This window comes from Rhinolophus ferrumequinum, chromosome 3 (assembly GCF_004115265.2).
Source record: "Rhinolophus ferrumequinum isolate MPI-CBG mRhiFer1 chromosome 3, mRhiFer1_v1.p, whole genome shotgun sequence".
NCBI lineage: Eukaryota > Metazoa > Chordata > Mammalia > Chiroptera > Rhinolophidae > Rhinolophus > Rhinolophus ferrumequinum.
Genome location: NC_046286.1, coordinates 70,902,652 through 70,929,980, shown reverse-complemented (window position 1 = coordinate 70,929,980; position 27,329 = coordinate 70,902,652). Strand labels below are relative to the sequence as shown.

The 27,329-nt window shown below is 34.9% G+C and overlaps 1 protein-coding gene across 3 annotated transcripts in view; it reads left to right on the top strand.

Moving 5' to 3' along the window:
- The first annotated feature begins 2,719 nt into the window (after nt 1–2,719).
- TBC1D32 (TBC1 domain family member 32) overlaps nt 2,720–27,329 on the top strand; it is a 179,405-nt gene continuing 154,795 nt past the window's right edge. For all 3 annotated transcript variants that reach the window (XM_033093945.1, XM_033093938.1, XM_033093931.1), the window contains exons 1-4: nt 2,720–2,839; nt 3,016–3,171; nt 14,853–15,014; nt 19,813–19,990. In XM_033093945.1, coding sequence (XP_032949836.1) covers nt 3,017–3,171; nt 14,853–15,014; nt 19,813–19,990 — 495 coding nt within the window. In that variant the 5' untranslated portion in view covers nt 2,720–2,839; nt 3,016. The remainder of the gene's footprint in view (nt 2,840–3,015; nt 3,172–14,852; nt 15,015–19,812; nt 19,991–27,329) is intronic.

Genomic DNA, 27,329 nt, shown 5'->3' with positions numbered 1-27,329 from the left:
ACAGTGCTTATATTGTAAACTACACTAATACAAGATATAAGTGAACTCTGAAGGCTGAGCTCAAGTCTGAAAATGACAGCATGTTCATCTGTCATCAGGTATTATCTAGTTTAACGAGGGAGCATATGCCATATGTTTACAGGAATGGCTTTAAATAGCTCATTTACAGTTCTGATATATAAAAATAACAAAAACAAAAACTAAAAACTTCTGGTTGTGCCCTGAAAACATAGAGTTGGGTTAAGTACTTAAAAACTGTGTTAAGTCAAGTCTTCAAAAGCAAGGTTCAGTTATACTTGACAGTGAATGTACTATAATCTTGCTTTTAGGAGAGTAAGATTCTTGTCTCACTGGCATCTTGTTAAAAGGATTGATAGACAGGGTAGGACAAAAGTTCAGAGACTAATTTGGAAAGTTCTTTAGGCCAAATTAGGAGGGATCAGTAAGTGAACTCTCTACAGAGTAAAAATAGATATGTAAAATAGATATGTAAAAATAGATATATATATACTAATTCAAATTCTTTTTCCAGACTTTGGAGCAAACCCTCAATGACGAGCACTTATGTTTTGGGTAAATGTCCAAACTCTATGTCAGATTTTTGGAGGAATTTTTCATCAGTAAGTCTTTGGTTTCAAAAAAACGCCTATCTGTCTGGCAAATAGCAAAGTTTATTCTAAAGTAGGGGATGCCAAAGTTTTATTCTTTGATTTTTTTGAATTAATTGGAGCTTTTTGTTTAATTAGAATATTATAGATAATTTTATACAGACAGTATTTATTGAGATTTACTTAAATGCATTACACCCTTCACCCCCGTTTTGACTATCTTTCCTTCTTGAATCTCAGGTATTCTTTTACAGTTACTTTTCTTCTTCGTAAGGTATGTCCTTTATAACAGTGGTTCTCAGTCTGAGCAGTTTAGCCCCCGCTCCTGCCCAAGACATTTTGAAATACATGGGGATATTTTGCCATCACAATCTTGGCACTTACTGGCATTTGTATTGTGAGCTAGGGATGCTGAATATCTTGAAATACACACGAGACAATCTCCCACACAAAGTAATTGTTCTGGTTCCCATATGACTTTCAATGGTTTTGCTAGACATTCATGTAGATAAAAAAGCTCTTGATAAGTATCTGAATCTAGGAATTAATTCCAGTACATAAAAAATCATACCTGGCACAGTTTTAATGAACTGCATTTTCCAGGAATGCAGCAACTGTAAATTAAAGAAAGAGTGTATTTCATTTTGTTCAGAATTTTACCAGTAATAGTTTCATTTCAGAAAATCACATCACTAATGGCTAATATCAATCCTAGTGTTTGAGTTGCCAATATAATTCACCTGTGTTAGTCTCAATGTGTAGCTGTCACATTGATGGTGATTCTATGTATGTGCACATACACATACATGCACATATCAGTATTGAGTTTTATAGCTTTAGCTACACATAAAGTCACAAGTGTGCATACTCTACTAATGTTTTTTTTTTAATACCAAATATATGGTATTTTTGTTTGTTTCAGTATACAAAACAATGTTAGACATTTCACCCCTCACAAAGTGATGACCCTCCTCCCCCCATCTATAGCCCCTCTGACGTCATATGTATCTATTACAATTTCATTGACTCTATTCCCTATGCTGTACTTTATATCCCGTGACTATATATATACTACTACTATGTTTTTTTCTTAGTAGCGAGGCAATCAAGACTAAGCATACATTTTACTAAGAAACATGCTGCTATTGCTGGCAAAGACACATCATACGTCCGCTTGTGGAAGTAACAGCATAAACATGAGTCATTGATCATGACAAACGTGAAGTGTGTCAGATATTGTTGGACTGGGGAGTAAAATATAAGGCTGGATAAGGGAGAATTTATTGACATTAAGCTATTTATCTGCCGCTTGGGATTGGGTTGGCATCTTGTAGCTTGGATATGACCATTGTATGGGGATTTATCTAGGTTGGAAATGAGATGAGGGACCATGATTATCCATTGCAGCTTCCTGCAGAATGATCTTTCTGTCTCACAGTTGTCTCTCTGGAATCCAATTGAGTCCTACCACTTGCAAGATAAATCTCTTAATCCCTTAAATGTGCCAAATATGACCCTTTCAGATGTGGCTTATTTACTTTTCTAGCCTTCTCACTTCCTTTTCTAAAGACACTAACTTAAATACCAGAGTATGCAACAATGTCTAAGGTCCTTCTCCTTTACATGTCCAGTTTGTTTTCACTTCGCTTCTTTCCTTGACTCGTACATTGGGTTAAAAGGTGATTCTGGGTTTCCACAGCACTTACTAGTAGTATAACACCTAATTGCACTGAGTTAAAATCGTTCATTTCCTTTTTGTGTCTGTTAGATTATAAGGGTGTCCGGTGTCCTCTTCGTAGTTCTGGTCAAGGTGTTTGGAAAGAGGTAGCCGTCAACAGACGTTAGGTGTTAGAGGAAAAGGGCATTGCAACGTTTCAATACCGTTCACTCCTCAACTGAAACTTTTCTGGCTACTTTCAGTTTCACTTCTATTGTCTTTCTTCTATTGACCCTTTCTCTTCGTACTCTACCCTTCTGCCTACAATTCCCAGGGCAAGGAAAACGAGCGCACCAGGTTCTCCAAGACCGCCTAGAGTCGTCAATCAACAGCCCCTCCCACCTGGCGAACAACGCCAACGTCCTGACGTCACGCGTAGAGCTGACGTCCCGCCGTCAGGCCCACCCATAAAGTTGTATTTTGCGGTTACTTGCAGAGCACCTTGTGTTCTGTTGGTACTGAAGGCCAACAGGAGTAACAAAGGAGGGGCTTCGTGGACCCCTGCTTCCCCCAAGTAAGGCGACGATTTCCCAAACGCGCGGGCAGCGGAGGGCCCACCCCAAAGCGCTGGCCGTGGTCTCCCGGGGAACGGCGCGGCGCGCCGGCCGGGGCGGAGTGGGGCTGCGCGTGCGCAGCGCGCAGCGTTTGCTCGGAACCGGAGTAATGGGCGTGGGCGTTTGATTCTAACAGGATGGCCCGTTTCTCCGGAGAGGACCAGGAGATGCTGCAGGCGATGCTGAGGCAGTTGTTTCAGAGCGTGAAGGAGAAAATCACGGGTGCTCCCTCCCTAGAATGCGCCGAGGAGATCCTCTTACATCTGGAGGAAACTGATGAAAATTTCCACAAGTAAAATGGCTTTTGATGTCTTAAGCAAACAAACCAGCTGTCCCAGAAAAGTCTAAATGTAGTTAGATAAGGAATGTTTATTTGATTATTGTTAAAACAGCGCTCAAGTTGGAAGTTCATTATTTCGTTTATCCACATGGCGAATTTATTATTTATTCCTTCTTATTTTTCATAGTTTCAACTTGCTTTGTTTTTACTACCACACCAAGAGCATATTCTACTTCTCCATTTTTTCCTTCTGGGCAACAGAGTAACATTAATTGTAGATTATACAGTCATGTTCTTTTAAGAGCAGTTCTATTATTTCAGGGTATTCTTGTCACTATACCAAAAAGCATTGAGTTCCCAAGATCCTTGTTCCTTTGGTGACCTGTAACTCAGTGGCTGCACCAATTATCCATTCTGATGATTGCATAAATACTGAAGTGAGATTATTAACTTGCTGTAGCTTACATTTCTATGGAGGGGTAAGGTACATATTCAGATGTTTGTGATACATGGCAGAAATATAAGTGCCACAGAAGAGGTACAGATTGCTTTGGGTTTGGGAGCAGTAGACATACGAAGTTAAATGAGAGAAGTTCCATTTCAGGTGTATCTGGTTTTTTAGAGACTTATGTTTTTCTTTTGATTTGATCCATGTAATTTAAATTAATCCTCTCCACTGAAACGTTTACTGCCAGGTGTCTCAATTTATTAGTAGTAATGGTGTTTTTAATTCGGTGTTTGTATTTCATTTTGATCTTACAGAGATGACATTTACATTTTTTTTTTTCTGTTTATGTTAACCTTTACTGACTTTTGGGTGCCCTGAAGTTATCTGAAACTTCTATTCATTTCATATATGGGCATCAGGGGATCCTTGAGCTCTTTAATATTTTATGCAAAAGTTTGCATTTGCTTGCAGTTCTATGGGGGAAACATTTATAATTTTCACCAGATTCTCAAGAGAGTTTTAAAAAGTGTGGAAAGAATTCCTGTTTAATATAGAGTTTCTAGTTTCATTAGTATTTCTGGGTATACATATGGTTTCTTTTGTATTTCCATGATTTTCTTGTTTATTTCTTTATTAAATCCACTAATAAATAGCTTATTAGATAATAATATTCTTTATTTTGGAGATACCAAAGACCTGCTTTTATTGACTAGCTATTGATTTATTAAAAAAGTGGAATACAGAAAAATTGCAACGTTCTCAAATTCTGTTTTGGTCATTAATGTTTTGTATAGTCACGTAATACTAATTTACCTCACACAAATTCACATCAGGCATTAAATTAGGGGTTTCATTCATGTCTTTTATTTCACATGCAAAGTGTTATTTAAAATGTTTGTAAATTACTGAGTCAGTTTTTGCGAGGATCATATTCTGGGAATTTGTCCATTTCATCTAGATTTTCAAATTTATATAAAGTTTTTTTTTTTGTTACTATCCTATTACCTTTGTAGTATTTTCAGTATCTGTAGTTATGTCCCTCTTTTCATTCTTGTGTTTTTATCTGTGCCTTCTCTCTTTTGTTCTTGATCTGTATGTACTGCTAGAGGTTTATTAATTTTATTAGCTTTTTAAAGAACCAGTTATTAGCTTTGCTTTTCCTTTCTATTATGTATTTTATGGTTCTTTAGTTTATGCTCTTTTTTTTGTGTGTGAGAAACTTTTAAAACTTTTGTAATGAATGCTTAGCTCATAATTTGTGGCTTTTCTTCTTTTTTTAATGTAAACATTTAAGGCTACAGAATTGCCTATAGGTATTGCTTTAGCTGTGTCAACTTTAAAATGCTTTTTCAAGCTAAAGTTGGATCCTTGTGGTTCTTCTCAACCATCTAACAACTCTTATTATAATGTAATTTACTTTTCTTCAACAGTTCATTAGATAAATTAAATGCTTGCCGATTAATATGCATAGTTAACTTGTGTTTACTAAAGAGATTCATTTTTGGCCTACCTAAAAAAATTCAGACACACTTAAGTTATAACCAATGTGGAGTCTTAAAAGTAAGATTTATAATCCTGAAATTAGTTGGGTAATTTGTGGTGTTAAAAGTCCAAATAATAAAATTCATGTGTTTGCTTTGGTAGCCTGTGTCTTAGAAGGAAGGAACTCAGTAGGAGAGGAAAAGAGGAGATGCTTGTCTGTGGTATTTTCATGGCATCTTAGAATTTCAGAGGTGGATGAGATCCTAAAGATCACTCAGTTCAGGTGCTCATATTTTCATTTGTCTTTCTTTTCACTGACTTCACTCTCTCTGAACCGTGAATGTTATTAGTTACTTAGGTATCAATATATTTTGCTTCCCAGGTGTTTCATACTTCAGAATATCTGTCCTCCCATCTCCACTATCAGAACATTGCTTCCTTAAATCCATTTGATGTTGTGGTATTAGCAAGACAAATAATCTTATTAAACAGACTTACAGGGAAAACTCATGTCTAGGCTATTGGCATTTTTGTAAGAAAATGGTTGTTAAGATAGTAGAGTCCATAAATGATGGAATTTCGGGTAGTATAATTAAGTGTGGGGGGATTGCAGTCATTTGCGGAGAAACCACAGTGAAGGCTTTATAGCATTATCTGGGGATTTGCCCCACAGGGCAGCACCCTAAACTATCTCTGCTTTCCATACTGTCTTCTATTTTTCTCCCTTAAACTGTACGTATTGTCTAAAAGATCCAAGCTTTCCCCCTTTTCTCTGAAAGCGGCAGCAAAGATTTGAAGCCTGTGGGAGAGGAGAGAGGTAGGGGAGAGGACATTGCCTTTGTTATGGGTGTATATGTTGTGTAAATTTTACACTTGGACTGACCCCCCTATAAAACAGTTCGCCCTGGTTTTAATCTTGGCTGCACTACAATCATTTGGAGGCTCTTACTGATGATGGACCTTGCTGTAAATGAATTGTCTGGTGGCTTGGCTGAGCAGGCTTGGTAGAGGCTGGGCCTTGGTGTTTTTGGAAAAGCTCTCGAGTGATTCTAAAATGCAGCCAGGGTTGATTTACTTGTGTTTCAATGAGAATTGTATTATAGTATTATAGTAGTCTCCCCCCCCCCCAGGGATATATTCATTCCAAGACCCCCAGTGGGTTCCTGAACCTAGGATACTACCAAACCCTATATGTACTTACTATGTTTTTTCCTGTACATACATACCTTTTTCGTTTAAAGGAAGCACTTCACAGCTTCTCTTTGGCATATCTGAATTGCCAGCATCACTACTCTTGTGCTTTGGGGCCATTATGAAATAAAGTAAGGTTTACTTGTACCCCAAGCACTGCAAATTGAGACGGCTACCAAGTGATTAGTGGGACTTGTCTTAGAGCGGAAATGCTGGACAAAGGGATGATTCATGTCTGAGGAATAGAGCAGGAAGGCGAGCCATTTCATCATGCTACTCAGAAACAATGCATGATTTAAAACTTATTGTTTATTTCTTGAATTTTCTGTTCAATGATTTTGGACTGCAGTTGATAGTGGGCAACTGAAACCGCAGAAAGCAGAAAGCGAATCCACTAATAGGGAGGAGCTGCTGTGTAGTTTTTTCTTTTATTACTTACCAACCCTAATGATTGTAACAGTCTTTAATGCAGAAGGCCATCCTGTAGCCCTCTAGTCTGCTATTTTTGGTTTGATACAGAAAGAACACAATAATATCTGTTGAGTTGAGTTTATTTTTTGTTTTAGGGAAGAGTCTACCAAAAGCTTTTTAAATTATTACACTCTAGTGTGTTTAAGTGTTAACTTCAAGAAAATATCCATATGTAAGTGCTGTCCCTGTATAGAGAAATTGTTAAGAGTTATATGTGTGCTTGCATAATTAATGAATGCATTTTTAGTAACTGTTCATCATGATCCAGAAGTTTATCCTTTGAACTAAAAGGTTGTAGGTGATGTAAAATACTCATTCTTTGTTTTTACATAACCTTTTATATACTAATATGGTACATAGTTAAGTTTGTCACATAATAAATCCTATGATTCTGAAATATAATTTAAGAATTCCAAATATCAGTATTATAAATCATAACTTATACTCATAAAATATCTTTTCAAAACATCATTACTGATATTTTTTTCTACATATGACTGAAAAAATTCTTGCTGATTTAAATAGTTAAGAGGATTATTTCCCGAAACAAACTTATACTAGATATTTTATGTTGTTATTTTGTAACAGTAATCTCTGTATCTGCGTATTTTAATACAAACATTTTGAACATGTCAGAAATTGATCATGGAAAAATCATTAAATTTTCTTTGAAAATTTCGGTAATAAAGCTGTAGAAGAAATAATGGAAAAAGTGAATATTCTTTTACTCAACTTTGCAAAATTTTATGTAAATGTGAAAAATTTCATATTCATCAGTAGTAAAGCAAAGTGATCAGGCACTTTGCTTTGTATTGTAATTGAGCTGCTTCTGCAATGTGGTAAGGTCAACATGTTTTTCCTTAGTAGCAAACAACTGGCCCCTTAGGTTTAAATGTCCCCTTTTTAGGAATATTTGGAGAAAGATATTCTGCATTTATTTGGTAATAGTGTCATTGAAACCAAATTTTAATTTTTTCTTATTAAATCATTTTTAAGGTAACAAATAAGGTTAGTCAAGCATATGTATAATTTATTTGGTGAGGAAAGTGTCAAAGTGTAGGAAAATAGTATATATAATAAACAACAGTTTTCACATTAGGATTATCACTACCATCAAGTAGTGGGAAACTGAAATTTAGCAAGGTCAGGTATTTTATCTAAGGTTGCAAGATGGATTAGTGTAAGATGTAGAACTTAAACCTGATATTATAATCTTGGTCTATCCAGCACAATTAGAATATGTTATCTGAAAAGGTTAACATAGAAGAGCACATAAAATATCAACTGTCTGGCTTTTCTTAAAACATTGAAAGATTAACGTCAGGCTTGTATTTCTGAATGGCAGCAAGTGGCTGGAGCCATGTCGAAGCTTTTCCTTTTAGCTGAGCCATGTCCTTTGAGTTCATCACTGCCTCTATTCTTCTCTCTCTCACCAAGGCTTGCTTTACTTTATGTTTCTACCCTCAGTAACATCTGAGCTCGCAATCCCTCGAATTAGTATAGGACCTTTTGAAGGTCCCTTTAAGGCATCCAGGGTTTTTACTTTTATACAAAATCAAGAGAAATTGCTACACCTCCAGAATAATTTCCAAAAATGATTCAATGAGTTGATTAGAAATCTGTAGTTAACCAACAATCTTTTAGGTTAGATATACTAGTCTTTGTAAGAGCAAGTGGCTGACGCTTGTAATACTATCGGGATTACAATGAAGGCAACACAGCACTCAATTTTATAGTAATATTTCTCCCAACCCATAAGACAATCATTTTCTATCCTGAGACACAACACAACTTCTAGGATTTTTACTGGGTATCGCCATGACTTCAGATGGTAAGAGAACCAACACAAAATGAATGAGTATTTGAAGACTTGGGTTACGCTTACTCAAAGAGTAAGAAGAAATGACTCTGGTCGCTACTTTGGGATTGGAGGCTCCTAGACATTTCCCATGATCAGTGAGTCAGGAGAGCATCCTGAGGGTTTAGGCATCTTAGTAGCCCTTGCATAATAGAGGGCCTTACCCTCCCTGGAGATCTTTTTCTCTTAAAAGATTCATTCAAAAAAAGCAGTAACCTCTTAAGGCAAGATTCAGTCTTGGGATACTTAGGTTCATTTAATTTGAAAGGTGAACCAAAACCTTGAAGCACATTGAAGGGGGTCTTTTGAGAGAGATTACTGTGGTGTAAAAATGTCATTAGAAAAAAGTGTGTGGTTATTCAAGTTCCCAAAGAGCAGATTTAAGAATTTTCTAGCAGATTTAAGAATTTTCTAGCATATTTGCTCTTTACAGCTGATGCTAAATTGTGGGCAATTTTTTTTTTAAAATGTGTCTTTTACAATGATATTTTCTTAACTTTCTTGAATACCTTTTCTTAATGGGCTTGTGTCATATTTCCTCACTACCTTAGTTATGAACATATAATTTTTGTAGCTCACAGGTTGGGCTTTCAACAAAGCAAACACAAAAGTTACATTTTTCAGTTAAATATTCATTTTTCCTACTTACCTGATTTGTGGCATAGAGATGGGGCTGATGAAACTAAGAAGGATAATTCTGTCTTTCCATAGTAGGTATTTATAGTGGGATGTAGAATTCATCTTCAGAGAGGCTATCCCTTTAGTTCCCAAGAAATAACTCAGGCTTGCCCTCCCTTCCATTTCCCACTGAGTAAGTATCTCAGATGTGGAGGAAAACTGGTGTGTCTGACTGCTTAGGGTTGGATAGCATTGTGAAGAGGTTAAAGATTGTTTTTGGAGACCTTTCATGTCCTTTCTGCACTTTCTTCCACTTTTACATTTCTTTTCCCTTTCCCAATAGGAAGAAGCTGGATGTGAGGTCATAGTGATTGGCTGAAAGGATTCTCTATTCCTGGATCCTTTTTCATTTTCAAAGAATTTCAAAGAAAGCACTGATAGTTTTATGGTATTGAAATTTCAGATATTCTGATTCTTTATTCAGAAGGTTCCTAGTTGTGGTGCAAACCTTGTGGAGAACACACATCTTTTTGGGCTCTTCGGATCTCATCACACGCATCTGCCGATTCTATCTCAAAGCCAGCTGTGTGTTTGTGGTGGCAGTATAGGGACTGTCAAATGTTAAAAAATTTAGAACATCTTTACAGGATTCTCTTGAAACCTTAATCTTTGACTTTTTCTCCTTCTTGTTTTTCACCGTTTTGTATAGACTATGCAAATACTTAGTTTATAAGAAATATGCAATCTAAAAAATAAATTAACATTTAGAGTGGATGGGAAGTTTGCTTTTATAACAGAAGATCTTCAAGTAATATAAAACAAGGATGAATCACTGGAAGAAGGAAAAACTGCTTAGTTGATGGTTAGAGGCTTAGAAGTTACTAGCTTTGAGTACTAAATATTAAGCATTTAAATTCAATGAATAATGTAAAATAAATTCATAAGTAAATTATACTTTTAAATGTAATATGCTAATTATAATTTTGAGAAAATGTAATAGATTTACTTCCCTAAATGAAATAAATTTAAATAGTATACAAATGGGTAAAAATATGAACTATTACATATATTTATTTCCCTTTCCAATCTAAATTAACCACTAAAGAACATGTTATTTTGTTACTTAAAGGTTTTGGAATTTTTATGTCTTTGGGAGGGGGGGTTGTGGGAATGACATGGGTTTTGGAGTAAGGTGGACCTGATTAGTAGCTTGAGAATTTGACAGGCTTTTTAACTTTTCAATCTATGTCCTCATCTATTTTACCTATCTCATAAGGTAAATAACAAAATATTAATAAAGTGCTTAGTACAGAGTCTAGCACATGTTAGTCACTTAAAAGTACCTTCTTGCTTACATACAAACCAACATGGTTGGTATGACGAGAATATTGAGTGTGGCCACGTTTAAATGGAGATGCCCTGGGCTTGATTGAATAGGCCTTTAAATTCTAGGCCAAGGAAACTGTATTTGAAAGATAACAGGCAGCCAATAATTAGTTTTAAATACAACAAATATTTATTGAGACTTTATGTATATGGCCTGGAGTGAAGTATTGGTGTGAGTAAAAAGACTCTAACTCAGAAATAATGAAATCATTGATTTTTGCGGACCAATGTAACTACAGTGTACATAAGTAAGAGAGGGAGGAGAGTAGAAGTAAGACAAGCAGGAGGCTGCTGTCGTAATCTCTGTGAAGTGATGTGGTTTTGTACTGATTGATAGAAGTGGGAAAAAAGGAAGTGATGAAGCCACGGGATGTGTAGGAAATGTTAACAAGTGTTGGTGATTGGACAGATATGATAGAGTGGGTGGGTGTGTGGTGCAGAAGATGAAATTAAAGAGTAGTCCATGGGATCAAGTCTGCGAGCTCTGAAAGATTATGTTAGTGCCAGAAATGTGGTGGGTAGTTGGAAAGTGGGGGATTCTTTCTGCTGTACTCCACCCTTTCTTTTTTCTTTTTCTTACAGAGGGGAATATAGGAAGACTAAGAGACCATGTATAAAGGGGGTTAATTGTAGCATAATTCTACCTGAAATTATTAGTAGGCATTTAATGAACAAGGAAATAACCACTAAAATATTTAGAAAGGATAAGCAAGTTCAAACTGACAACCACTGTAGGAAAATGGAAGAGATGAACCCTTCCCCCATGCTTGTATGTTTCAGTTCAACAAGTGTTTTAAAAGGTATTGCAGATTATATGCTGATAAGTGAATTTGTCCTGCTCTCAAGGATGTAAAGAATATAAAACTCTGGGTTTAGATGATCAGGATCCAAGCAAAGGATACAGCAGGTCACATGACTACGCACAGGGAAGAATATTTTGAGTGCTAATAGAGAAGGGCAAAATACTCTTGGGACTTGGGAGAGAAAGAATATCAGGTTTTGGGGAACTAGGAAAGACTATGGTGAGGTAGCATTTTAGGATGCAGAAGGTGATCTTAATTAAGGAGAGGTGGTGGTAAAACACTAAATGGGTGAAATGTTATCAAAGATTTTAGGAAAAGAAAACGCTAGGAGTGTAGGGCTTGTGTAAGGGGTAGTAATGAGACATAAATCTGATAAGATAAGTTGGGATTTAAGAGGGCTTTATATGTCAGTAGCAAAATGTATCTTTAATTATAGTAACAGCCCATATCGATTGTTGAAGTTATGTCAGGCCCTGTATGGGTGCAGGGCATATATTATCTAGGAACTTTATAATGATTTCTAGCATACAAGGTATGATCAAAAGATATGGTGGATATTTAAATAGAAAAAAAAGTATTGCGGTAAAATACACATTGCCATTAATCCTCCTCTAAGTATTCCCCTTTGCTTCACACACACTTACCCCATCGTTCTTGCTACTTTCTGAAGCAGGTCTGGAAATTCTCTTTCGTGAGTATCTTTATTTCATCCTTCATAATGGCAATGTTCCGTGTCACACATCACTTCTTGTATGGCAATTTCTGTCAAATAAAAACATCACAGTGTGTCCTCATCCACCTTATTCACTGGATCTGGCACCATGTGACTTCTGGCTCTTTCTCAAAGTTAAAATGACCATGAAAGGTAAACATTTTGAATTGATTCAGGGCACTGAGGCAGCCACAACAGTGCAACTAAAGATACTCAAAAAAGAGTATTTCCAGAACTGCTTCAGAAAGTGGCAGGAATGAGTGGATAAGTGTGTTCGAAGCGAGTGGGAGTATTTTGAGGAGGATTAATGGCAATGTGTATTTTACTGTAATAATTTTTTTTATTTAAACATTCACCGTATCTTTTGATCACACCGCATAGATACTTTTCCAATTTTAGAGATGGAAAAAAAATGAAGCCTAGCGAGGATATGTAACTTGGGCAGCTTCATACAGCTGTTGAGTGGGGTAACTAAACTTAAAAACTAATTCTAAGAGATTTTTAAAATCATGGCAGGACCTGTTTATTCTGTTATTGGGATTGATAGTTGGCCTGTTAATAGAAAAAGTCAGTTAAAGGATCATAAAATGGTACCTAGGTATTTGAAATATTTTTAATATAAAGAAACTAAATGTACATTTATTCACTAATTTCTTGGGTTAATGCTGCTTATTTGAGTAGGAACCTTAGGCTAGTTTAAGAGCTATCTGTCTAGATCAGTGATTCACCAGTTACGGTCCTGGCACCAGTGGCAGCAGAATTAGCATCAGCATCACCTGGGAACTTGTTAGAAATGCAAATTGCTGGGAACCCACTATATACTTACTGAGTCCAAGCTCTGAGAGTTGGCCTAGCAGTCTGAATTAGATCCATGTTATAGTTTGAGAACTGATTTATGGGATGACTTGAAAGGGCTCTTGAAATTGTTTAGCTAAAGGTTATGAAGATGTGAACATTAATCTGGTGGCAGTGGGAAGAGAAAAATAATTTTTGGAGGGAGAATTTATAGAATTATTGCTAACCCATTACATATGAGATGTAATGGAGAGATAGGATTTAAACTGTTTGAGTCCACAGTTTTATCTGGTTGAAGGATGGTGCCGTTAACAAAAGATACCTGTCAGAAAGAGGGTGGTTTGTGAGGGTGGGTAAGGTGATCGACTTGCTTTTGGTTATGCTGACTGATACCGTGAGAGAACATAAAGTAGCCTTGGCCAGCAGGCAGCTAATGTACAGGTCTGGCATTCTGAAGAGACATTTTTGCTGAAGGAAGAGCTAAAGAAATCACCTGTTTGTATTGAATCTGAAGCTGAAACTATGTGAGTGGAGAATACATCTGCTAAACTCCCCCTTGTTTTTAATCTGGTAGTTTACAATTACAAAGTTTAAATTTTTTGTCTACTGCCTCCTTAATTTAAAGTAGTGGGGTGGAATTAGATTTGATCATTGCCAAGTTACAGATGAGAAAACTGAGATTTACTCAGGGTCACATAGCTAGAGTGGTAGAGCAGGAGCAGGTGCTCAAGCCTTTTTGACTCTGCTGTTGCTATAATACCACGTGGCTTCATGTCAGATATCTCTACTTGAATTTTGAGATGTGCACTGTCTATGCCGGCCTGCATTTACACTACTGAAGCAGCCATGGGGATTCCCAGAGGCAGTGATGTGTTCAGAGTTAAGGAGAATTGGGCAGGGTAGGAAATCTCAATCAAAAGCGGTTAAAATTGAAAATAACATCTTTTGGCTCCCTGGGTAAGGTGGCTGTTCTTTAGAGCACATTCAGTAATTTAATAAGTATTGGACTGAAGACTATGTGCTGGATACCATGATGGACTCATGGGAAGAAAATTATTCAGGCTCTCTTGCTCTGCTGTACTGTATCGATACAGGGCTCTTATGCAGTGGTGTATTCAAACTGAAAGCCTTGAACATAGTGATATTTACAAAATGGAGCATCCTAAATTATCTTTGTCATTTGAGAGACCACAAAAACTCTAACCTTTCTAAACCATGATATTAATTATAGTCATTGCTCTTTATTTTCGGTAAACATATTTCATGAAGTAATTATCCACTCTCAGAACACTTGCCCTCTCATATTTGCTATATTGTCTGAGTTTGCAAATGAATTTTAATGTCAGCATGAACCTAACAGTATGAAGAAAAATGTCCAACACATTGAATTCTCTGATATATTTCTCTCTGTAAACACAGAGAAGAGGTGATTAGGTGGAATTTAGGTCAGTTACCACTTTCAAAATGTACACAAAAATTCTAATGATTAGAGCTTAACATTTTCTTATTTAATCTTTCAAAATTGCTGTTATTCTAGTCTGGATTTCCTCATCAGTTTGAATAATTATAAAAATGTCTAACAACTGTTTTCTCTTTAATGTGCATCACACATTAAAGATAGGAGCATAACTACATTGACTCTATTCCCTATGTAAAAAAAAAAAAAAGACTCCTAACCCAGTAAAGGTTGGGCTGGTCCTGAAATATGTGCCCATCATTGTTAAATAATGTTTGTTAAGTGTCTCAGAAAAACAACAACAAAATTCTAGATTAGTTTGATGATTTGGGATAACTAACTTAATCCTAGTTTAAGGTAAGAAATCTGACTATGTTATAATACAGATCTTTCTATGCTAACATTTTTTCTGGATTTGGTTAATAAGTGAGTTCATGATATTTACTGCATTTATTTTGAAATATTTGTTTCAGCTATGAATTTGTGAAATACCTTAGACAGCATATATGCAACACTTTGGGGTCTATGATTGAAGAAGAAATGGAAAAATGGACATCTGATCAGAATCAGGGTGAGAAATCTGGCTATGACACAGTTGTACGGCATGTTACTAAAAGAACTCAGGAATCTAAAGAGTGAGTATGCCCACAATCATATTTTAAAATAATTTTTCTTTCAACAGTGGTCCTTGAGAGCACCCATGTGCCATCCCCCCAGTCTGTCTCCCTCATAGCAGCCAGAATGATTAGTTAAAACAATTTGTCAGGTTGTGCCACCCTTCCAGCCACACTAACCATACAACTCTTTTTCTGCCTGACCAAGGGAGGGTAAAATTCTTTATTCACTCACTTTCCATTGGCGAAAACTCTGTCATTTGCCCACACTTAGCTACAGTGGAGACTGGGAAGTTTAATAGGTGACGATCATGTGCTACAGGGGTTCTAACCTACTACTATATGGAAGAGGGGGATGATGGATGCAGGGGGCAGTCAACCCTCATAAGGTCATTCCGTCTGGTCCAACAATATTTGCGGAAGACTGAACAAGGTAAATTGACCACTTATGAGCTCAGTTTTTATTAAATTTATTTTAACTCCATAGATTGTTAGGATATCAGCACTGGGAAATTCTTTAGAAATCATTTGCTCTAAGCCCCTCTTTTTATAAGCCCAAATAGATAAGTTAAGTGAGTTGTCCGGAGTGGTATAGCTATTTGAATATGAAGTCCAACGTGGAGCTTTGTCTTTCTGTTAGTTACCTTTTGGGGGACACTCTTCAGTGTGTGCTGCCCTGTAAGAATTCTTGCTTTTTTTTTTTTTTTTTTTTTTACAGTTACTTTTTACAGTTATTTGTGTTGTTGACTCCCTTTTAATCCACTATAGATTCCTAGGGGCAAGAACTGTGTGGTACATACACGTCTGACCTTCAAATCTTTATAAATGTTCTAATGTTCATGTATGTAATTTATTGCTTGACTGCCTTTCTGTCACAACGGAAGATGGGGAAGAATATAGTTTTTGCTTGATTTGGTAGGTTAGAAACCACATCTATTGACTAAAGAGGTCATGAGAATGAAAGTTGGCTGGGTAGATGGAAGCCTTCAGTGGAAGCTGAGTGCATACCATAGATATTAAGGAGCCACTCTTGGTTGTTGAGCTGTGGGACAACATGACAAAATGCCTAACTCTCATACAAAATGCAATTTAATGTAGAGCCATAACTGAGATGAAACATTTGAGGTTTTCTTTTCATGTTGAAGCTCCTATTTCTCGTTTTAATTCTTTCAACACTTGATGATTTAAAGTTTTTTTTTTTTTTCTTTATCCCCGGCGTGAAATATGACATAACAGAAGATTTTAGGGCTATAAGTGACAGGATAGAGAAGTAAAGTAATTTTTTAGTTTCTTCTTAATTCATGCTTATTAGTGTAGATGTATTCTTTATCTTAAAATTCTTAGGGAAGCTAGCATATTTGTATTACCTTCTGTGTTGTCTTCTGAAACTAGATGGCAATGATTTCTTCACTCTAATAAAAATTTTATGTAACTTTTATGCACAGTAAAACCTTTTAAATTTGGATCCCACAAATTTATTTTTTTTGGTGATTTCTCCATATGACATTTGCTTTGTTAATTCTAGTCTCCGGACTTGGACGTATGTGATGTCTTTGGGTGCCTTTGACATCTGGTTTCTCTTCATGCTGAGCCATTATGGTTGCTTCCTATATAGTTTAAAGGCAGACATTGAAACTTAGTATATGGCTCATCTTTCTAGTATTAGAAAATTTGGAATATATAGTTGAGCCTGTATTAGCTATTGTATTTGAAAGCATTATATCTGATTTATTTTTAAATACTTTATTACTTTGGACAAGACCTGTTTTTCTTTGTGACAACTGGTTGCATTATTTAAAAAAATATGTTATTGAACAAAGTGATAGTATACAGCTATTAATAAATCTAGCGTTTAAATCACTAATGCATATTAAGTAAAAGCCATAGATATTAAATTTTCTTATTTGTTGATTTGGAGGAAAAAAACCAAGAACTGGAGTTATCTTCATCTTTGGGTAATATAATTTCTAGTAGTCTATTTCTGGCAGTATTATTAAACTTATTCTAAATAAAATATTAAATACTTCATTAGTCAGAAAATGAAGCCATTTTAATGCTACGGGCTAAGCTTGATATGGGATTATTAGGAAGTTACTTTTTATCTGGGTAAACAATTTTTCTTCTGTTTTAGTTCATCCATGTATAAAAATTAATACAATAATAATTACCTCACAAAGATTTAAAATGTCTTAATGAATGTTTGTCTGCTGCTTTGTGAACATGGATGAAAGACTTTTAAGTTGTACAAAGTATTATTTTCTTTCAATTTTTGTTTTTTTGTGTATGTGTGATTCTTCAGAAATTACTTAAGGCTAATGTGGCAACAGTACACTTATTAATAACATTTTTACTGTAACAATTACAAGTTACTTTCCTGATTAAACATTTTATTTTTGAAATGGAGGTTTGCACATGAAAGAGGTCATTTGTAGGATGTATCATGTATTACATACATATATATATATATATATATATACATATATATATGAAAGTATTTACTATATAAATTTTCATTGTTAACTGACGTAGTTTTTATTTAGTACCTCTTAGAGCTTTTTCTTATTTTGATTTCTTGGCGTCTGAAGGAATCTTCTCAATGGTGTCCATATGCTAGCCTATATGTGTTTTTCCTTGTTTTTTTCCAAAACTGCAGTGTCTACTGTTGAGAGTAGTTCATTTAACTCTTGATATTGAGGGTCTGGCTCTCTAGGGGGTTTTTTATTATAATTTAATTTTTTTTATTATTATTATTCATATCTTTTCCTGTAGCCAATTTGCTGATATTTCTTGCAAAAAAATTCATGTTGGTGGTTACTAAAAGGTCTAGAGGAAACATGTCTAAAATGAAACTTACGGATTTTCTATGGATTTTAATTACCCCTACTCTTACCCTGTAAATCGTTGAGATTTACTTATATATTTTATTAAATCACCATATTGTAAGTTTAGGGGAACAGGACTTTATGTTCACATGGCTATACCTAACGCACAGGAGGCAGGAGTGTAGTTTATTTGTATGCCTAGCTATAATCCAATTACTGTGGAAGGAGAGAGCAGCATTGGGTGGATAGGTATTGATTGCTACCAGAGCATTGTTATACTTCCCTGTTTCTTGATGTTCTGAATTTGTAGAGGAGGAAGGTGCGGCCTCCTGGTTCAGTTATCCTGTATGTACTTCGCCAATTAGTCCAATGAGTGTCCTAGGATTCCTTCTTGCTGTTTATATCCCTTTGCTTGAAACTTGGATCTTCCTGGACTCTTTTTTTCACCTCTATAGCAGTTCCCTTCTGTATGTGTTTGTTCCTAATCTAGCCTCATCTTTCAATAGTTTTGTTTTCTCATAATTTCTGGGGTTTAAAAAATATATACATATATAACAATGTGTATTATATTAATTATAATTACATATATAAGTTATATATTGTTAAATGATATGACTAAACATATACTAGATTTTAAATTATATATAGAAATTACATATATTTAACAATAGATAATGTATATCATTTAAAATACATTTTAAAATTTCTTTAAACTTTAAAATCTCTGTCTACTATTTCTATCTGAATGGGAAAGAGTACTTTACTTAGCCTTCCTTTGATTATTGCAGTTACAATGAACTATTAACCATAAATGTAAAGAAAAGGAAGTTTCTATGCTTAGTTTCCTGATTTATTACCATTATTATAATGATAAGCAATAAATATTTGTATTGTACTTTATACAGAACTTTGCAGTATATATTCCTATGCATTTCTTGCTACAGCCATGTGAAATAGGTCAGCTAGATTGTATTCTTTTTAATTCATTTGTAGTTAAGGAAAATGAGACTTATATGATGACAGAGCTGTAAATAAAGTAGTCAGGATTCTAATCTAGGTTTTCTGATTCCAAATTTAGTAGTTTATTCACTGTGTTTATTTAAATCTGTATGAAATACAGAGATTTCAGTGGTTCAGGTCACATATATTTGTAAAATAAAGGGCTAGACTATGGTCCCATTTATTTTTAAAATTCTATTTTTAAGGTTTTTGTGGATCTTATTAATATGGATGCTTGAGATTTTGCACTTAATAAATGGAGAACTTCATTTTAAGTTCTTTCTGAGGTTTTTTTAGATCTATAGAGCTGAAAGGAATCTTAGACGTTATCCAATTCAAACACCTATTAGGTTGGTTCAAAAGTAATTGCGGTTTAAAAGGTTAAAAATAATGGCAAAAACCACAACTACTTTTGCATCAACCTAATACTAATTATAGGGATCCCTTTTCTAACATCCCTGACAGTGGGTTCTCTAACCTCTATTTGAAAGGACCCACAGATAGCTTAACTCTTACTTAGGTTTCAGTTGTGGCTACAGGTGCATATAAAGAATAGGCAGGGGAAAATGGAAGGAAAGAAAATAGAGGAAGGGAAGATAGAGAAAGGAAATAAAACAAGGAAAGTAAAAAATAAGCTGTGTTTTGGTAGTGTGATATTAACAGTTGACTTTATTGCACGTTTCTGGAATCCATGCCACTGGAACATCTTATCGTAGATTCTATTAACTTTACTATCTTGGTCCATGTAACCAGATGAAAAAAACCTCAGGAAAACACACTTTTTGGATTTCCTATTAATTTTTATTCCTGTCATGTGAATTCTGTTGTACCATTTGTTCTTTAAGGAAAACTGACTTAGGTTTTTTTTTTTTGTTTTCTCTTTAGAATTGTGTTCTTAAAGGGATTTTACAGAAAAATGAATCAGGTATTTAATTTAGTTGAATGTTTTAATTTGTGCTAATAGTCTTTCTCTAACTAAGACTGCTTTGAATTTAAAGATACAAAGAAATGATGCATTCCCTGAAGAACATCATGATGGTAGTGGTGGAATCAATGATGAACAAGTTTGAAGAAGATGAGATACGAAGTCAAGAGAGGCAGAAAAATATCCCAAAGGACAAAAGCAGTAGTTACTGCACCGACAATTGCTCTGACAGTGATTCTTCATTCAATCAGGTGTGTTGGTTAGCTTTGTATTTATGTCTTGAAATGGTGTTTAACAATCACTAGCTTCACTACATTTTTATTAGCCAGCTTTTTTCCTGCTTTTTTAATTATAAGTTTCAGAAGAAGAAAAAAAACAACAGTAAAGTAACCAAATATAAAAGATTTAATCCATGAAATAACATCTCCTAGAATTATATGTTCAGTGAGTGATTACATTATATCTGAGACAATTCTTAATGAGGTAAGGAAATAAACTAATTGAATTTGAAGCTTTAAAAAAGAATAATAGGAAACAAATCTGATTTAAGCTTTAATTAAACCATTTTATTCCTAATTAATCCTTATTAATCAGAGTTCAGATTATAGATGAGATATGGAGATAAAACATTTCCCTTATGTATCTTTTGGAGATGAAGTTTGCTGTGAATTGTTAGTTTTAAAACATTAAGGTTTTTTTTTTGATGTCGAGACATTTAAGGTTTTACATTTTCTCTTTCCAGGTTATTGGAATCCTTATCATTTGGCTACAACAGAGCTAAGAGAAAAGCCAATGGCTAGATTAGTCCTAGTAGAAGATAGAGGAAATAGTTAGACTAGGGACCATGCATGTACCATGGACTTGCACACAGAAAGTTTCGGGTCAGTTGGAGCCTATCTGACCTTCGTGTGAATCCTACCTGATATTTTCAGTGAAACATTTTCACCTAATTAGTTCTACTATAGGGATATTTCTATAACCATATACCAAAAAGGGATTTGAGTAGTTTGGGTGAAACATGAAAAAAATGTGTATATTGGTCACAGTTCAGATTGCACTTTTGAAGGAAAAATGGTGTTGGAAGTGTACTATATATTTTTTGGTTTAGTTTAATGCAATCATATGCTTATTCAGTAGGCTAACTAAACTGCTTCTTTAGATCAAGGACTTTCTGGAATTAAAAGGCACAGAAAAACCCAACTGTAGGATTCTGGGGCTTATAAAATAATGTTTTCTTATTTATTTGATGAACCATCTTTATACACTGAAATTGAACCACAAGAGAACAAAACGGAGTAGTGTTAATTTGTTCAGATTAATTAATTTGTTCAGTGTTAATTTATTCAGATCCACATAGCATTGAATTGAGTAGCTGGCAGTTAAGAGGTGCTAATCCCAAATGCTATATTATTTCCAGTCATAGAATCATGGATTTTTGAAGAAATTGAAAGCTTTGGTAGAAATGGGGTCATACTTTCAGAAGATACTTTTTTTTTCCTTTTTCTTTTTTTTGAGTCTTGAGAAGGAATCAAGCTTTAAGTTTATATGGCATTTTCCATAGGGTATATATGCATTTTCAAGTGTCTGCCCTATGAGTATGAATTTGTTTCAGAAGGAACTAATTGAGTTGAAAATGATATGCCTGCCAACAAAGTGTGGGATCCCTGGACTTTTGGAAAGAAGCCTATGTATGTCAGAACTATCCTGAAAGCTCTTCCAGTGTGGCCAAGCTTTAGAAGATGTTTGGGTAGGCTTTTGCTTAGTGAAAAGAGACCAAAGAGAGGCTAAATTAAATGATCAAAAGTGAAAAGGTCTCATGGTTGCTAGATGGGATGGAAGTTGGAGGGATGGGTGAGAAAGGTGAAGGGATTAGGAAGTACAAACTGGTAGTCACAAAGTAGTCATGGGGATGTGAAATACAGTATGGGGAACATAACAATGTTGCAAAAACTATGTATGGAGTCAGATGGGTACTGGATTTATTGGAGGTATCCCTTCATAAATTATATAAATGCCTAACCACTGTGCTATACACCTGAAATGAATATAAAATAATATCGAATGTTAACTATAATTAAAAAATATATATAGTCACTGGATGTAAATTACAGCATAGGGAATATAGTCAATAGTATCTTAATTGCTATGTATGTTGTCAGATGGGTAGTAATTTGTTGGGATTATCAGTTTGTGAGGGGTCCAAATGTCTAATCATTACTGTTGTTTTGTACAACTGAAACCAATTAAAAAAACAAGTAAAAGGGTCTTTGAAAATATTAATATATGAGACGTTCATTCCATTGAATAGTGATGTTGTTAAGGATGCCTTCAAAATTGATAAATACTTGCTCTGGGCTTAAAAACAAATTTGTCTAAGTTGTTTCATGAATAACATTGAGTAAACATTGAATAACATTTGATGCTCCTGTTTTGATACTAGAACACTTGTATTTTGTAAATAGAATTGACTTTATTTCATTGTTACTATTTTAAAAATTTCAGCCTTATTATATATGGATTTTTGATCTATTATTGAAAAACCTTTGGATATTGCTGGTCGTGGAGACTATTAGTGTAAGTTTGATAATATTAAAGAATAAAGAAGACAGATTGGTTTTTACTGTAGTTGTTAGCAGAGCACTGAAAGGATTTGGTATCATGATTAAACCTGGAAAAGGTCTTTGAAAAATAATGTTGGAAAGAGAGAATTAATAATATTAGCTATCTGTTATTGAGACTTCTGCCATATATTGGTCCCTCTGCTTGGCTTTATAATCTCTATTGGTATTACTAGCTCACTTTACAGAAATAAGTGAAGATTGTAATAATAGGTAAGTAATTTGCTCGAACTTGTACCGCTAGTTAGGAGTGAACCATAAGTTTAAGCCTGCTCTCTCTCCTTCATGTGTTCTCTTTGTTCTGCTACACACTACCTGGAGACTGCTTGGGTTCAAATCTTGGTTCCACTACTTACTATTTATGTGACTTTGGAGAAATGTCTTAACTTCTCTGGGCCATAGTGTTTCTCATTTGTAAAATAGGAATGATGATACCATTTACCCCATAGGGTTGATGAGAAGATTAACCGAGTTAATGTATATCACATCCTTGGAGCAGTCGCTGCTGCTCCATACATGTTAGCTTTCATTGTTATTGCTATCTCTTGAACGGTGTGCTGAAATGGATGCTGTTCAGAGACGTGCTCGAATAGAAAGTTTCTCAGCTGTGGTCATGCATCATTTCTGAGCTTCTCTGGGTCATTTTCTACTGCTAGGAAATGAGATTTTCTCTAATTAAACTTTCAAAATTCATACCTTTTCCTCTTGCAGTTTTTCTGTCTTCCTCTTCCCTGACAGTATTCAGTGTAGTATATATTATATATCACAGCCATTATACTTACTCCTGGTATGCAGATTGTTTTATTATGTTTTAAGGGAACCCAGGGTTTACACTTTATACGGAGAAGTTGAATTTAGGATAATAGTCCTCTATTGCTCTTGCATGACATGAACCTGTTTAAGACATTTACTGTTTCTTTGCTGTCGAGGCAACCTCTTATGGAAACCTATTTTTTGGTACATATGGCAGGCAAAATAATGGCCTCCTCAAAAATGTCAATGTCTTAATCCTCAACCTGTGAACGTGTTACCTTACATGGAGGGACTTTGTTATTAAATGTGATTAAATCAAGGATCTGCAGATGTTGAGAGCATCGTGAGTTATTCAAGTGGGCCAAATGTTATTACATGAGTCTGTATGAGAGAGACTCTGGAGAGTCAGAGTAAGTGCTGTGCAGACTGAAGTAGAGGTGGGAGTGACGTGATTGTTGGCTTTGAAGAGGGCAGGAGGTCCATGAGCCAAAGAATCAGGTAGTCTCTGGAAGCTGGGAGAGGCAAAGAAATGGGTTCTCCCCTAGAGCTCACAGGAGGATCACAACCCTGGCATTTTAGACTTCTGACCTCCAGAGCTGTAAGGTAATAAATTTGTGTTGTTTTAAGTCACTAAGTGTATGGTAATTGTTGTAGCAGCATTAGGAAACTACTGTAGTGCTATTGTCCTTACTACTTCACCTGAAGGACAGGGCTTATCTTTCCTGGTTTTTAATTCTGGGAAAAGAACGTGCTGTTACTTCGACTTTGTGTTTGAACTGCCCTCTGGGAACAATCAGAATTCCATCTTGTTGTTAGGCGTTGGTTCTTCCAGTGAGATTATTCGTGAGTAGCTTTTTTCCTTTACCAGGTGCATGGCCTTTCCTCTGTCTTTCAGAGTGTGTGTTTTCAACTATCTTAATTTATGTTTTTGCCCTGACTTCTCAACTTTTATTCAGTATTTTGAGTTCAACCATTTTTTGGCCTCTCTTAAAATCTTCAAATTTTCAATGCTCTTTTTGGTGAGGAATTCTGCTTTTGAGGATTTCTTACTACTGCTGAGGAATTACAAGACTCTCATCTCGTTTGGCAACATAAGCCAGAACAGTAGCCACATCCCAACCTACACTTCAGAAGTTCCTCCACTTCTAGCTACGCTCAATTGATAAGATTTTCTTATTATTTATCTTACAAGCAGAAAAAGATAGGGGCCTAAAATCTTAAAAATGTCGAAGGCAAAGGAAAATGTAGCTGCAAGTAGACAAAATGAACCCTGTAGTATTGACAGTTCAGGTGCCTAGAATTAGGTCTGAGACAGGTGGATTGTTTGGGACAAGAATTGGGTAGGTAGGTACAGGTATGAGCTTTTTTGTTGTGGCTTGCTTGTTTAATAATAGTCTCTTGAGACAGTTTGACACCAGAAAAACGAATATCTTTGATTAAGTGCTAATATTCTTTATGAATCCCTAAAGTTTCTTTATACTTTAAAATACTAATAGATTTTTGTTATTACCTCTTAATGGTGGCACTTTTAAAGAAAGGTTCAAAAGTTCTTCTTTTGTTAAAACAATAAAAGCATCCAGGAAGTTAAGAAAAATTTAGTTTATTATTTGAAAATGTTTTTAAAACCTCATGCTTTTGTTTTGAATTAGTAATGTTGTTTTGTATTTAAAGCTTAATGAAGGGGGGGCATAATTTCAAAAGTTTTAGATGCACTAAAATTTGAAAAGCTATTCTACATGAAGCTAATTCATTCCGAATCTTGCAAACAAACCGGTCTGACATAAACTGTGGCTCTGCCATTGATGAGCTGTGGACCTTGGATTCTTAGCCTCTCTCAATGCCTCAGTTTTCTTATGTTATAGTGGACATAGAAATAGGACCTGACCTACCTTATAGGATTGTTTTGTAGATTTAATGTGTGCAAGCATTTTGAACAGTATCTGGCATATTCTAAGAACTTAGACAACTTTTGGCTGTTATTATTGTCATCAACATTGGGTGGTGTTTTTCTTTTCCTTTAGTTTAGGACTAGAAATCATTGTGCAGTTAGACATGTTAAAGCCTGAAGCATCATTAGATTCAATATTTATATATTTCTCTTATTTCGCATAGCCATTTCTTAGAACAATAATAATAATTGTCTTTCTTTGGTTGTATTTTAAAAAGTTTATACAGTTTGCAAACCAAAGTTTTAAAATTTCTAGGGTTAATTAATTTGAAGATGGTTTGATTTTTTAATTTAAGATGTAGTTATTGAATAATGTGAATATTCTTCAGTATGTGGTGTAATAAAGTAATTGAGTATATCTCTGTAAAAATTACAGAATGCATCTTATATCTATAATTTATAGGTAAACTGCATACGATAGAAATATATTCAAATTTTATTTTTAGCATGTAAAGACCTTTAATTAGATCCATATGATCCTACAAGAGGACCAAATCTATCTTAGACTAACAACCTATTCTACTTTTTGCTTTTTACCTTTTAGTGTTTGCTTAGAAATTATTTCCTTAGTTTATACTTTCACACATGTAAATATGTTTAAAAAGCTTTCCTTTGTTAGTATCTACTTATATTGATATCACCAACAAATCTGTCTTATGTTGCTTTATAAATCAAGTTGGTAGGCACTGCTTCGCTCCTCAGGATTTTTAATCTAAGAGATAATCTAGAATGTCTGAAAGTCTAACAAATCTGTATTCAATGGAACACTATCTACATGCTCTAGTTAAATAAGTTATTACAGTTAGTTACTATGGCAATTTATGTCCATACATGGATACACAATAACACAAAAGGAGACCTTAAAAATATGGGTAATGTTTAAGGCAGGTATTAGACTCTTTCTGATTTCTGGTGTAATACAAATTTTTTTATTGCTTAAACAACATTTTAAAGAGTATTTGTACTATGTTTAAGATGATAATTAAAGGAATCTTATAGGCCAGTAAGTAGATTAATGAGGGTACTCCAAACAGAAAACTATTAAAGACTATGCTTTTCTAATACACATTATAACCTGGGAGTACATGTAAATATGGTAGAATTGAGGGGTTTCAAGTTTCTGGATGTATATTCATCCAACAAAAATTAGTGGACTTATGCTATGTGCATTATATTGTGTTAGGCCCTCCAAAAGTGCAAAGATTAATCAGATATGCATTGTTTCTTCTAAGAGCTAACTTGGATACACTCATACGTTACAGAGTTATAAGGTAAAAATAATATGTCATGGGGATTCCAAAGAGGAGTCCTTATAACCAAGAATTCAGAGAGCTATAGAAGATAGTATTTCAGACAAAGGAATGGACCAAAGCTCTGAAACAACAAAGAATGTGGCATATCTGGGAAACTGAGTAGTTTATCTGAAGGGTTAGGACGAAGGGTTTGGGGGGAGTAAATCGGAAGGGTAGATTAAGGCCGGATTATGGAATAAAGACAAGAATTATAGCTTAATTATTACAGTTTTTAGCTATAAAATCATAGTGCCTGGTATATAATAGGTGTATGACACATAATAGATTCTGAATAAATATTTGAGGAATAAATGAATACATTCAAAAACTAAATTAGATTATGTTTTGTAAATAAAGGGAAATCATTTTAGGTTTTTGAACAGAGAAGTGTATATCAGGGAGATTTACTTGACAGTTTGCAGAAGGACATGAAAGGGGGAGAAAATTGATGTAGGGAGAAAAGTTTGAAGGCTGTCCTGGTAGTTGAAGTAAGAAGTAATGAGAGCCTGCTGGATTTGAGGAGGCTTTATAGGAATAAATAGGGACTGATGTGAGAATATTACAGAGATAGGATCATTTAACTTGATTTTTGAAGTGTTTTGGAGGGAGTAGTGCAAAGTAGGTGTGCAGTCAAAGGTCTAGCTAGTTTCAAGCCACAGTGGTCAGAATAGGATGGTGTCATGAACCACGCTTGGAATTAGGGAGGGAAGTTTGGTGTGGAGAAGCATATGGTGAGTTTATTCTTTTTAAGATACATTGAATTTTAGACATCAGTAAGGTATTCCAATGGTGAAACAAATAGTTGAAAATGCAGGATTCACTTGGTAGAAAGGTTGGGGATGACACAGTATGAGACAGTTGTGCTGAGGTGTTACTACTGAAGGCATCTCAATAGGTGAGACCTTAGGAAATACATTTTCAGAGGGCTAGTAGAAACAAACAATGGTTCAGAAAAGAAGGTTCCAAACCATAGGGCTTA